The sequence below is a fragment of the Melozone crissalis genome, unplaced genomic scaffold, assembly GCF_028551555.1.
Source record: "Melozone crissalis strain CALT ecotype California unplaced genomic scaffold, PUWL_Pcris_2 ptg000002l_1, whole genome shotgun sequence".
Classification (NCBI taxonomy): Eukaryota; Metazoa; Chordata; class Aves; order Passeriformes; family Passerellidae; genus Melozone; species Melozone crissalis.
Genome location: NW_026535780.1, coordinates 16,345,099 through 16,359,313, shown reverse-complemented (window position 1 = coordinate 16,359,313; position 14,215 = coordinate 16,345,099). Strand labels below are relative to the sequence as shown.

The following is a 14,215-nucleotide window of genomic DNA, read 5'->3' as shown; positions in this document are numbered from 1 at the left end:
GTGGTGCCTGACTCGGGGTCAACGATTTTCAGATGTTTCTTAAACTGTTCCTCAAAACTTCTCCTGTGCATGTGGTTTGGGCACCAAAAAAACCCATGTTTTAAAATCTTGGGTCACAATGATGTGGCAGAAGTACCTCGTTAACAAGATCATCAGATGAAGATGAGTGAGAATTTCAGTGTTTTACAGAAAAGACATAGGAGCACAAGGGGTTGCCTAAAGCTAAATGACTGTTGAATTTCTGAAAAGTGAAAGGGGAATAAAAAGAGAAAAATTATGGCGGATGAAGTGAAGTGTACAACTCTAACATCTTGTTTAGACTTCAGAACTTTTGCAGTAGGGCATTGCTGTTGATGGACATTCATCAACTGTACTTTCATCTGATGTTAGCTGGCAGAAGTCTTATTCAGAAATAATTAGAATTGCTAAGGAGCCTGTGGTCAGTATTCCCTTTTCATCGGGTGACCCAGGGCAAAGAACACAGCAAACTGACTGTGGCTGTGACAAACCAAGTCTGTTTAAAGGAAGTTTGCTAACTTATAAGAGAAAGTTTAGAAGAAATCTCTCTGAAGTGAGGCAAGGTAAAATGAGAAGCAAGAAAGCAAGGCAGGGACAGCAAGAAACAGCTCTTTCTGAGCAGAGAAATACAGTCTTTTTCTGCACTATAATTTAGCAGGGTGTTTTAAGAAAGTTAGCTCACTCTCACCTCATGCTTCTGAAAGCTTTTCTCAAAACAGATTGTGCTTTACCTTAAATTAATTAAATCAATTTACACACCCCCTTGAATCAATTCACAGGCTCTTTTCTCTAATGAATAACATACACTAAATTACAATTTGTCTAGTTTTGACCAGAATTTGTTAAGTTTCTGATGGGTTTAGTTAGTGCTAAATATTACATTTCACTAGCTATTAGGTATCACACACTACACCTTTTAACATCTGTCATGCCTTATTTGCTATCTAGTCACAGCCATAATTTTGCTGTTCTTCAGCAGGCATGAAGTTGTAATTAAAAACTACAGGGCTGTTTAAAGGGCTTAGTAAAATTGATTAAATGATCCCCCCATCACTGGGGATGTCCTCAGGGTCCAGAGCTGAAACGTAGTTACCAGTCAGAAATTCAGCATGCTAATGGGGATAGGAGTCCAGTGCTCCATGTCCGTGCCACTTTTAACTCTGAGCCTTGATTTATTCCCTCTATGGCTCCCAATTCATTCCAAACAAGAAAGCACTGCTCCACACATGCATTACCCAGGTAATTACTCCAACGTATCTCCAGATATTGTCACAGTCAAATAAATGACTAATATTTGAATACATGAGCTTAATACAAAATGTTATCAAAATCACAGGAGCTTATTATGCATTGAAGGCTGTATGTGTGTATTACATATATTTGAAAACATATATATTACATATATTTGAAAATTTATCTATGAATAAAAAACTGGGATATCCTTTTTTCTCCACAGAAAGCGTGTGAGCATCAGTCCATTCTGCCAGCATGTGGGATCAGGTGTGTGACTGTATTGCACTCTGAAGGACTAGCACATCCTCTCAATTTTTTTAATTATAATGCACTGTGAGCGTGCCTATCACTTTGCAAACACATGAACAACAAGACAGCTGCTCCAAGACACTTGTACAACATCTGGACCCATGTACAACACAAAGGCTAAAATTCAGGTGCTTATGAGAGCAAACAACAAGTCAGGTCTTCAGGGCAAAGTTGGTTATTAGAAGGCTTATGGAAAAAGTTGAGCTTCAAGACATTTCTTACAGTCTCTGAGTTTCCTTCATAAAATAAATGAAGACCCAATTTTTAATTAATTTAGATATTTCAAGGATGTCAAAATTCCCGGGGTTTGTGCTCATATTGTGAATATACAATGTGCATATTCCCTTGCATATTGTATATTCTTGCACTCTAATTTGAGGTTTGTTTTGCAAAAATAACCTGTCACAAATAACACTTATTAGCCACAATAGCCACTACTAACAAAAAGAACATGCAGCACTGTTTTCATGCCCTATCTGGGTTTGCCCTTGTATACTCAGTCCCTTTGCTGCTATTCTCTTGATTTTAATGACATAACTTTGGTGAGTAGACTAACTCATAGACTGTTTGTGAGTAGTTAATATTTACTGATTTAAAATTTAAAGTGAAAAAATGTCTACTTCTGAATGGAAAAAAAAACCTTCAAAACCTTTCTGATATCTCAAAATAAAACTGAGAAGTGCACAAGCCCACAGCTGTTTTCTAGGACAGATCTGGAGGGTGGCAGGCTCTTTGGTGTAAGATTTCTGGGGACCTGAAGCAATGGCTCCGCCACTGTGTCCCTGACCTCCTTCGTTTTTGGGATTTGTTGTGGGACCTGCCAGAGTGGGTAAGATGGACAAACGCTGAGGTGCTGACCGATAGCTCCCGGCGCTGTGTGCGCCTTTTTGTTTCCCTGCGGACAAACTCCTCCGGCCGGCCAGGGAGTGCGGTGGGGTGGGACGGGGACGGGTCGGCCTTATCCTGGAGCCGTCAGCCTGTCTGAGATCCTGAAATCTTGGAGAGAAACATCCCGGAGCTGTGAAATGAAGCTTCCTGGGGCAGGGTGCCCGCGCTGTCCCTCTCCCACACAAGCCCCGTGGGGTCCCCATCCCCGCCGCCTCCCTCAGGCCACGGCCGGGCCCCGTGCCGCTCTCCGTGCCGCCGGGGGCAGGGGAGGCGCCCCGGGGCCCGCCGGCGGCAGGGAGCGCGGCTGCCTGGCCGGGCTCCCGTTTCCCGGACTACGTTTCCCAGGGATCCGCGGCGCGGCCCCGCCCGCTGTCAGCGAGCGCTGCAGGTTGATCGCCGCGGCTGCAGATGAGCGGAGCCCGCGCGGGCGGGGGGGCGGCCGGGGCAGCGCCGCCGGGGCCGGGTCGGCGGCCGGCGCACTATGCGAGGCCGGGAGGATGGCGGTGGAAGGTAAGGGCTTCGCGTCTCCTGCCCGCCGCCCCCGGGGTCCCTCCCTTGTCTCCTCCCCCGGGCACTCACCTGCGCCGTGGCGGGGCCGCCCCGGCCCGGCCCGGTCCGGCGGGACAGCGGCGTCCGCCGGCGAGGCCACTCTGCCGCCCGCTGCCTCGGCCTCGCCGCGGGGCATCCCCGGCCCCCGCGCACCTCGCCCGCCCGCCCGCAGCGCCGCGGCTGCCCCTGGCCAGGTGCCGTGGAGCCGGGCCGCGGCTCCCGCCCGCGGCGGGACAGGCGGCAGGGGCTGCCCGGAGGCTTCGCTCGGCAACTTCCCGCCGGGCCCGGAGGTGCCGCCTCTCCCGGCAAGGGCGGCCGACCTGCGCCGCCTCCCTCCGGAGCGGCCCCGGCCCCGCGCTCAGCCCGGGCGCCTCCCCCGCCCCGCGCCGGTCGCTCTCCCGCGGGCGCCGAGGCGCCGCCGTCCCTCGCTGCTGTCCGGATCCCCCCAGTGCCCCCAGAGCGCGATGCCCACGAAGCTCCAGCGTGCCCCGCATGGGCGCAGAGCTGTGCTCGGCCCCTCCTTCCCTGAGAGCGATGGAGAAGCCAAAGGGCCGAGATGCTCAGCTCCTGGGCAGCCGGGAGCTGTGAGGTGTTCACAAGGTGCCCGGCTCCTGGGGATGTACCCCGGTAAATGAGGGATAGCTACCAAGCCCTTGACAGGTGGATGCTTTGCTACGTCTTCAGTAAATGCTGGGCTCCCTTTAGCCTTCTAACATCGGCTGTGTGTTCCCTTTCCATTGGGTCTTTTGGGAAGTTGGAAGAGACAGGTGTATGAGAAAAGGCAAATCTGTCTTCAGTAAATGCTGGGCTCCCTTTAGCCTTCTAACATCGGCTGTGTGTTCCCTTTCCATTGGGTCTTTTGGGAAGTTGGAAGAGACAGGTGTATGAGAAAAGGCAAATCTGTCTTCAGTAAATGCTGGGCTCCCTTTAGCCTTCTAACATCGGCTGTGTGTTCCCTTTCCATTGGGTCTTTTGGGAAGTTGGAAGAGACAGGTGTATGAGAAAAGGCAAATCTGCCTTCCTGCTGCCTGCTTCCAAGATTCACTTGGTTTTCTAGCGCTTTAGACTGAAGCAGTGACAGCCCTGCGTTTGCACCTCATCGTGCTTTATTCTGTGTCCTTGAGAAAATTTAAGAATCCTGTGTAAACCAGCCATCTGACCCCTTCTCCTGTGCTTAATTTAGTGTCTCCTGTGCTTAATTTAGTGTATGACAGTATTTTTGTGTGTTCATCTTGTGACTACCATGAGTTTTGTTTCTCAGTTGTGCTGAAATCTTCAGTTCCATCAGATGCACTTGCTTTATTGCTGAAAATCATGCTGAAGCTGTCTTTTGCTGAGTACCCAAGTGAGCAGTGCAAATGATGGTCCAGCAAAAACTTAAACGTCCTGGAAGCAATGGGGAGCTTAACATCCCTGAAAACCAGCTTCCTGTGCAAATTCAAATAAAGATAAGCAAGACCACTGTGTCTCAAAAGGTGTCTGTCAACATCCCAAGTTGCTCATCCTAAGTGTAAGCCTCTCCCTAAGGCATGCATTTCTCAGGCACAGGCTGCTTTACCGAATGGCAGTTTTGAAGACTGGAATGATACACAGAAGGAATGTAGTGGTCCTGAATAAAAGCATTACTTTGGTGGCAAAAGCATAATGACCTGAACTGGGCATGCGTGCCCGGCAGTGGGTAAGTAAGTAAATGAAATGGACTGCCATGCACCAGATGGTTCATATGCCAGCCGCAACCCCTGTTTCAGTGTGCTCACTAATGTCATCCCACTTGATTTACTTGAAGTCCTTCTCAGTCTGTTTGCTAGATCTTTTCAGGTCTGTAATAATTCCTGTCATATCTGCAGTGCCCTCCATCTGAGAATCTCTAAAAGCTTTGTAAATATTAATGAAGGAAAGCTCTGCTAAAGCTTTGGGAAGCAGTGCCTTTCCCTTCTCCTGAGATGGAATTTTTTTCTTTAACTCCTTCTTCCCATTTCCTTCCCCCAGGATGCATCCTGCTGTGGTGTGTCAGAACAGGCATTCTTGTCTCTGTGTTCTGCATTCCTCCCATTTTGTTTTTTTCTCCCTCAACTTTCTTGCCTTTGCACGATTCTGTTGCCCTCACACTAACACAGCACTATGACTATTTCAGCACAAGTAGCCATGTGGCCGTGACTGCTTTGTGTGTTTGTAGTGCATTCACATTTCAGGCCTTTTATTACCCATCATTTTATGTTGGAGGCATGTTTCTTTGTGTGATTGTGCTTAAAAGCTTGCTTTTCTCTTAATGCACCTAGGGCCTTGTTGGAGCCCTAGGTGTGAGCTGTGTTCTGTTCCTGAGCTGTGACTTTTGGCAAGGAACATGTGGCATTACAGCTTCTGTTTGGAAAGCTGAGAGGTTACATGTTCCTCATGACTCCAGTCATCACAGTGTACCCTGCTTTAGTCTAAAGTAGAGTTGCCATTGAATCTTCTTAGTAGATGGTTTTGTAGAAAAATGTCCTGGACTCAGGAAGAGCAGACAGTTGGGATTTTTTGTTTTCTGTTTGTTTGATTTGTTTGTTTTCTTTGGAAGCATGCTTTCCTGGTTTGCAACTTGTGATCTTGAGAACGTAACCTGCTGTACAACAGTTTTGGAAGCTTGGAAATAAGGTTTAAACTGAGGTTGTCTGGTCTTCCAGTCTCTGCAGTGGTCAGCTGGGAGTCTGGCTAGGATGGACTTCCTGGGCTTTCTTTTGTAGAGTTATGCAAGGCCTCTGAGTGGCTGGGCCAGCTGGCTTCTTGTGCAGACTTGGGGGTGGCTCTGGGATGCAGCTGGGGAGTGGGAAGGTCCCTGGGGCACAGGGGAGGCAGGGATTCTGCAGCACAGGGATTCTGCAGCACGGGAGTTCCTGACTGGAGCCAACATCCTGCCCCACCAGCTCCACCAGGGCTATTGTTCTATGGAAACTGCCTGTTTGTCAGCTTCAGCCATGAACCCAGAGTCTTTGTTTTGTTTTTCCTTTCAGAAATGCTCTGCATGGCTAAGATGAAAATGCTTTGTAGCTTATACTTTTTAGAAAGTCTTTGAAAAATGTATTTTATCTAAAAAAAAAAGCTGAAATCTTCCTCAAATCTGATTTTTTTAAAGCTGCTGTAGCATGGTGTGCTGGGGTTTAGCAATGTCAACACATGTCCATCTGTTTACTTAAGGAAAACATCCAAACTTTTTTACTGGGATAGCTGACAGTGGTAGACTTGCATATATGAAGTAGGAATTTGGAGAATACTGCAGTTCTTCACCAGTTATGTATAATACATTCTTTAGTGTCCCAAAAGCGTTTATGGAGACTGGGAGGTCCTTTGGGCTGTATAGTGCCAGTGCTTCCAGATTGATGTAAGCATTGGTGTGTGTGTATGAGGAAAGTGAGTTTGCACTCTTAATATGAGCCCGTTGAGATGGCAGCACTGCCAAGGTAAGTCTATTTTTAGACTCAACAGTTTTGACAATGTTCCTTTAAGTGTTTTTTCTCCTTCTAGTAAGAATGAAAGAACTAGGTCAGAGCCAGTAGAAAAAGGCTTTTGATCTCTGCAAGTGTTCTTTTTTTTTTTTTTTCTTTTCAGTTTGCTCTTGTGCAGCAGAGGTAAAGGGGGAAAGAGAGAAATGGTGATTTCTTCCTCCCCCCAGTGTTTATTGCACAGGAAGGTGAGAGACTGACAGCACTCATCAGATGATGTCTGCATGCAGGTGATCCCACACAGTTCTGTTGGATCCCCTGCAGCTCTGATCTGTGGTGTTTTTGAGATTCCTTTGCAAAGAAAAGTGCTAATTGTTTCATGGAGTTCTTTAATGGTAAGTGTTTAATGAAATTTGGTCTAACACCTTTCTTGCTGTGTATAGGCTTTGGAAAGTGCCACATAGATTTGTTGCAGGTCTCCTCCTGGAAGTTTATGTAAACTTCCAGTCTCCTATGGCTCTTCTGTAGTGGGCATATGCTACTGAGACCCTGGATCTTCCTATGGGATAGTGTGTTTTACTGAGAAGTGGAGCCTTGCTGACATAAAATGACAATGACTGGCCTTACCCTTTGGTAATCCTTAAGGAGACTAAGACTCAGAGGAGGTTAGGGCATTTTGTGGAATGGCATCCAGGTTGACTGCTGCAGAACTGAAGTTATTTGCAGCTTGTAACCAACTTCTATGAGAGTGATCCTGTGGATTTCAGCTATGTGGTGTACCTTGGTTGAACGCCTGCAGTGCCTAGCAACTCCATGGATATTGAATGCTGCCATGTGTTTCTTCAGAGACTTGAAATATGGTGAGCTCATAGATGTGCTATGCTAACTCTGCCAAGAATGTCAAAGCAAGTTCAGGATCACCCAGAGGACAGCTTTGAAGCAGCTTTCAGTGTAGGTACCTATCATGCTGTTCCAGGGCGTGCCCAAAAGTACAACTCTTCTGACAGGTATTCAGTTACTCAACTTTGCCTTATTCCTACACCCACTTTGAGCTCAGACTGGATATGTCTCCATATCTGAGTTTCCAGGGAATGTGATCCAGTAGATGATGTTTCAGCACACTTACTTGCCTATGGAGCAAAGAAGTAACAAGCTCTGTGATTCAAAAAATAGCACATGCTTCTGTTATGTTTTTGGTTTCTTCAGTAATTTCTAACCACTTCTTAGCCTGAGGGATTCAGACATGTGGCTTGGAAATAGCTGCCAGCTGGAAGCAGGACTGAGAGAGACAACTCATTTCAACTCTCCAGGTGAAACAGTCACATTGGGTCATAGTAGAGGAGATGGGTAACACCAATGCTGGAGGTGTATTGGACAGTAAGGCATAAGATTTGAACATCTTTGGTCTTGAGTTCTGTGTGTCACTTTCTGACCATTTATTGCAAAAATGCATCAGCAATTATGGGATTCCAGACTGGAAGATAGATCTCTTATCCACATTCACGTGGCAGCCTCGTTGTTGGGCTACCCCCTTATTTCTTGCTCAACAACAGCTCTACCTCCCACCCACCCCCACACTGTGCACACAGCTTCATGGTTGTGTGTGCTTCTCTGCTTTGAACCACTGCTTAGAGCTTTCCAATCTCTGTTGCTACGTTTGAAAGGGAGACTGTGAGCTGAAGTTCATAAGGTGCACTCCATTGTGGGGATTGGAGGCCCCAAAATGAAGCTGCGGCAGCAAAGAACCACCCTGCAGTGGAGGGTCTTTGGGTGTATTCAGCTTGAGTGGAGGGTGGATATTATGGAAGTTATGTGATCATTTTACCCTCCCTGAATCACGGTACCAAGTATAGGCTTGATGTGACACTTTGTTTCCTTTGGGTGAAATTTGGTTGTAGGAGAGTGTTTCTGGAAATTCAGAAGTACTTTCATATCAGCCAGTTTAGATACAGTTCCGTAAGTGTTTGACCTTACCCTTTAAAGTACTTGGAAGACTTAGAAGCTCAAGGAGGACACTGATTAATATGAATTTACTGGTTCAGTACAACTGAATACCATCATAAGGTTAAAACTTGTCCAGTGGTGGTAATATGAAGGCAAATGGAAGGAGTGGTGCTTTGAAAGTCTGTGTGCTTTCTCCACCAAGAAAAGAATGCAAGTGAGCAAATGACAAGAGTTAGACTTTGGATGCATTTCCTAATGTACAACTGGAAAGTATTGACAAAACCTGTAGTGACATTGTAAGAGCTCATGTTTACTGCTTAAGTGGAAACTATAAAGTAGAACTTTTCTTGAGGGTTTTTGGAGGTTTTTTTTTTGTTCTTCTGTTATGTCCAAGCATGGCAGGCAACATCCAAGGAGGTTGTGTATATCTTTGTTCCTCTTGTTTACAGCTGAGTGTGTGAGGCCAGGACAAGCTGCTCAGAGCCAGTCTCTAGTGCTTCCCAGTATTGCTGTGTCACAAGGGTTGTGGCAGGAGAACAGCAGGGATAGGCTTGGAGCAAGGTACTGCAGCTGGATGGTGTTTGAGCTGCAGGCTGGTGCTGGTTGTTGAGCTGGTAAGCATGGAGAGGTTTCTGTCCAAAACATCTTCTGTGCAGGCTTGCTGGTGGGTGCAGAACTCGGTGTCTACACTGCACAGTGTACACACTGCTCGGTGTAGAGCACTGTAAGTTTTACTTTTGCCCATTGGTCTCTGAAAGCAATACAGCTAGTTTAATAATAATACAGCAGAGGTAGTAGAGCTGTTAAAAGGCTGCTTTTCAGTTCACTCAGTATTGAGTCTGTGTGTCTGTTGGGATTCTGTGCCTGGTTTTGGAGCCAGTTTTCTCTGTTGTCTGGACTGAGACAGCTTTACCTTCTTGTGCCCTGTTTTGTCTCTTGACTTGTCTCTTCTTATGTCCAGACTGTGTGATCTCTAATGCAATGCTCCTTTCTGTGAGCAAGAGATACTCAGAGTTTAACACTGAGCAATCCTGTTGTTGGGGATTTCTCATGAAAGCTGTTGCCTTTGAATGGATACAGGTATTTACCCTTGCAGATTAACAATTGAACAGCTCAGCCCTCAATTATCTGCTCAAAACATGCAGAGATTGTAGAGGGAGTAGTTCTGGAAGGTGCCAAAGGCAAAAGAGCTAAAAAATGAAGTAATTTTGAGGTCGTCTGAAACTGTCTGGTTGGTGCTGGTCAAAATAGCAAATAAGATCTCAAGAACTATGAGGAAAGCTCTGAACAAGGCAAAGGAGATCTTTGTTTCTGTATCATTGCATATTGCTCTTGTATTGTGAATGCTCCCTGCAGCTTTTGCTTGCCACACCCTAAAAGAAGGAGAGGACTGGAAAAATAGGGAAAAAACAGTCAGCTGGTCACAGACATGGTGTGTTCCCTGAAGGCAGGTTACAGATACTATCATTCTTCAGCTTGGAAAAGAGAAGGGCAGGTTACAAAGAATCTGATTCTTTAGCTTGGAAAAGAGATGACCATGGAGAGAATCCTTTGGTCTTGATGAATGGTGTGGAGAAGGTGGAAAAAGGAACTAGGTCAAAAGGCAGAACAATGAAGCCATGTGGTTTTGTGCTTTAAATTAAAAAAGGAAATAGTTTTTCATATAATACAAGAGTTCCCCAAGTGCACTTTTAACCTTGGGGGTCATTCCTAATGTGCCAAGGCTGGATCACTTCATGTACGCCCTGCTCTCAGGCTGTTCCTTAAGCAGTGGCATAAAGGGCTAAACTTCTAGTCTGACCCAGCTTGATGACTTTTATCATCAAGCTGGGTCAGACTGCTGTGTGTCCAGAACAATTCCTCTCACCACAATAATTTGATTTGCATTTAGTAGCTGAGAGGGAAATTTGGTCAGGACAATCCAGAAAGAGAGGAGATGGGGAATCAGGCACTGAGGTATAAAAATGTTAACAAGCAGGGTTATGATGCATAAGATATGTTGCTTTTTTAGTTTATAAGAACTGATACTGCTCTGGAAGAGGAGCTGTGTGCCATGTCTGGTCAATGGTGTTTGGGGAAGGAGGGGCCTGACAATAGGCTGCAACTGTAAAAATGCCATCTGGAAAATACTGATTCTCCACAGCAGGCAGGGCTGGAAACACCTGTACTGACCTCTCTAAATGAGGTGAAGAATGGTCTGAGAGAGACATTCAGGAAAACCTGAAGCAGATTAGATCACAGATGTCAGCCTTAGTGGCTTCTGCCTTGAGTAAGTTTTATGTTCCCTCACCTTTGTGAAGGATCCTCCTTCTCTCTCCAGAAGTGTCCTGTTGCAAAAGGACTACAGAAAGAGTGCGGCAGTTGCTGTGAATAGTTGCATGTTCTGTGTGCAGCATAAGGTAAACTTGGCATTAAAGAGCAGCTTCATTACCCGAAACAGTAAGAATTCACCCTAGTTTGTGCTCCTGGATGAAGCAAGGAGGTGTGCAGGGTCTGAACTTGGGCTGAAGCGAACCCTGCATTCAATTACAGGATCTAATATGCTTGCAGGGAGTATGTGATTGACAGAAATAAGAGTGTGAGGAAGACAGTGTGGGTTTTAGCTGGTCTTTAGTGCAGCCCTATCCATCTACATATGATATGCTAGCTCCTGTTCTCCAGCTGAACATTCAGGTTATTACTTCATTCCTCCACTCATTTGCTCACCTCTACCCTTTGTGGCTCTTTTTTAAAAAAAAATTATTTTCTTCCCCCAGAAGGCATTTTGCTTGAGTTGATTTGCTTCTCTGCAAATAACCTAGTAAAAGCAAGAAAGAGACTTTTAATAATGCTGTTTCATAAACATAAAGAAAGAGAATTGTAATGTGCATCAATAGAAGCTTTCTCTCAGATTGTCCTCTGCATGCCCTCACTGGTGGTTTGTTGCTACACAAATCATCTGGGGTACTAGAGTGAGTAGGATACAGTGGTATGAGCAAGCAGTAGGAGGTGAAGAATTTTACTGGGGGAAGGAAAGAAGGCATTTCCAGACTCTTCAGTTAAGTGTACAAGGGAAGGGATATCCTTGAACAGTAATAAAGGAGGTAACTTTGAGGCAGTTGAGAGAAAGCTAGGACTGAGAACAGAAGTCAACTGCTAGATTTCAAACTAATTATGCTAGTGAGGATGAATAAAGATATTTTCCTTTGCATTTTGTTGACTGTGCCTCATTCATGGGACAAGAAATAAAGCCCAGATCCACAGCTAAATTGTGGCCATTTCTGTGCCGCACGTTCAGCAGACAGCAGCTTTCATGAGTAGGGCAAAGGCAGAGATCTGTGCTGCATGTGTGGGACAGTGCATCTCTGATGCCATAATAAGGACTTAACCTGTTTGTCTCTGAGCTGTTCTTTGTGTGCTGGATAGGCTCGTTAGCATTTAAAAACATTTTTTGATGTGATGTTGGCTGAGTATAGAATTGAACAGTAGCATTGTTAGGACTTGAGAAGAGGCAGTCTCAGAAATGTAGCTTGTGGTGAAGCATGACTATCCAGCTTCCTAATCACTGACTGCAAGACAAGTTTCTTCCAAGATCAGTGGAACTAATGCAGATTCATTGCACACCCAGGTGTGTTATTACTCTTTTTTATCTCTCCATTTTCTCTGCAAAATCCTTAGGGCAACAGTGGTACCTGTTTGGAGTTTGCCTTAAGTTGGTTGGTGACTGACAGTTGTAAAATATGGTGAATTCTTTTCTTTGTGAGAGAAAATTATTTAAGCTCTCTGCCTCTCTATCTACCAATAGATTTTCTTTGTCTTTTGTTCATACAATTCTTATGTGTTTTAGCACCCTCTTTTCTGCAACTTTGTGCGACTCACAGTCTTGAAATCCAGACTTCCTCACTATTCAAGAGAATCTCTGTAGATGCTTGCACAAGCCTTCTTATTGACTTACTAGTTTGCAAAACAAATGACCAACTATTTTGTATTTTAATCCCTTGCTTAAATTGTTTTCTCGTGTGCAGGTGATGCATGTTACTTACTGACCTTTACTACATTGTTCACCAAGATCCATTTTGCTCTGAGTTAATTGCATAGTTCTCTTAGTCCCCTTATGTGTCAGTGTTCTTGTATTCTATACCTGTACAGGATTTGTGGTAACCTGGCCTTATTTATTCACTAGATAGGTTCATTTTTCAATGAGTCTCTGTTGCTAGCATGAATTCAAGAGCTGCTTTTACCAAGTGTACTTTTATTAAAACAGAATGAGAAAATGCTTCAGAAATAATTTTGCTCTCCAGTCACCGTGTCTGCTTTTTATAATGAAATCTTGTTGCTGTTATAAAGGCTGAACATGCATTACTGAGACACCAAGGTCTGTCTAGCATAGTGATGACATGCAGTCTGCCTCCTGAGGAGCAGGTGTAAAAGAAACTGTTTACAGCATTTGCTAAAGTCTGTAAGTTAAGAGATGGTAAGTGGATATTGTCATATATAAAATAAATAGTTTCCAGTAGGAAAATTGTAAAAAAAGGAATAAGGAAGGTTTTTTTGCTGAAGAAACTTAATTACATACCTGTCGTGGTGGGATGAGGGTCTCAGAAGGCAAACTCAACCCATAGAAGAAGAGAATTTCTTATTCTGGGCTTAGTGTTTCTGTTCTGTAAAGAACTAAGGGGTCTCTTCCCTCTACACTCAAGATTTTTTTTGGCCTTCAATTGAATTATGAGATTAGTTTGATTCCAGATATGAAAGTGCTGAGTTACTCATTGGGATTTCTTGATATATTTCTGTCATTGTACAAGACTTTATACCGTCTTACAGCTAAAGTTTGTTAGAGAGAGATTTGTGAAGTGTAGTAGCTTGTCTCAGAAAACATGCTTTTTCCATGTTCTTTTTTGGCTTTAGTTTTGTATATTTTTTAATTGTTTCTGGAGAGAGTGAATGGCTTAGAGTAGTAGTTGGCTTGATACCATGGGATAACCACCCCATTGTCCAGCTAGAGATGTTCAGGGATAGTTGTCTCAGGAATGCCATTACCTTAAGTTTTCTTGCTAATAATAGTTCTGAAGAGGTAAAAAGGCAAAAGCCTGACAAGTCACAGCTAAAAATTAAAATGCATGCTCTTCCTCTGAACACTTTATGCCCTTGGGCCTCTATCCAGTTTCTACACCTGTGTCCCCTTTGCTCTGCCCTTCCTGCCCTCTGGATCTGGCTCAGTGTCCACTCCTTGCTGCTGGGCTGTCACCTGTCCTGCCCAGCTGCTGGGCACGTCCCACTGCTTTAACAAAGACTTGGTTGTAAATTTCATATCTTGTAAGAAGCTGGGTTTTTGTTTATTTGATTAATGATTAGTAGTCATTATAACAAGAGGCTAGAAAGACAAACAACAGGAGGGACCTGCAGGTACAGGTGTGTGTCTGTCTGCCAAGCCTTGCTGCCTGTGTCTGTCTGAGCTTTGTGTGCAGAGCTCCAGGCACAGCTCATCAGCAGCAGCAGCTTACAGTGCACTCCCCAGCTCAATACTGGCCTCCCTTTTGGCACAGCATGTTTGGAATTGCTTGATGCTGCTTTTTGATGCTGACCAACAGAAGCAGATAGCTAGACCCTAATGTTACTTCAGTTAAATACTTTGGGATTTCAGCCTTACAAGAGATTTGTGATAAAGTCGTGTGACCTGTACTGAAGTAGAAAAGGTCCTGACTGATTTGCTGGGCTTCTTTGCTCTGTGTGAGTGCTGCTGATTTGGTGGCCATTAGACAGACAGATTTGAAGAACAGAGTGGGAAAAATCTTGAATTTACTTGCTCAGCAGGTTGCCAGCAGTATTTACTAGGTTGCAACATAAGCAGCAGATTGTATTTATGTGAAACTTTG

At 44.8% G+C, this 14,215-nt stretch overlaps 1 protein-coding gene across 1 annotated transcript in view; it reads left to right on the top strand.

Annotated features, from left to right (window-relative positions):
* The first annotated feature begins 2,875 nt into the window (after positions 1-2,875).
* Positions 2,876-14,215, top strand: part of SAMD12 (sterile alpha motif domain containing 12) — a 173,522-nt gene continuing 162,182 nt past the window's right edge. Inside the window, exon 1 of the mRNA XM_054271578.1 lies at positions 2,876-2,958. Coding sequence (XP_054127553.1) covers positions 2,946-2,958 — 13 coding nt within the window. The 5' untranslated portion in view covers positions 2,876-2,945. The remainder of the gene's footprint in view (positions 2,959-14,215) is intronic.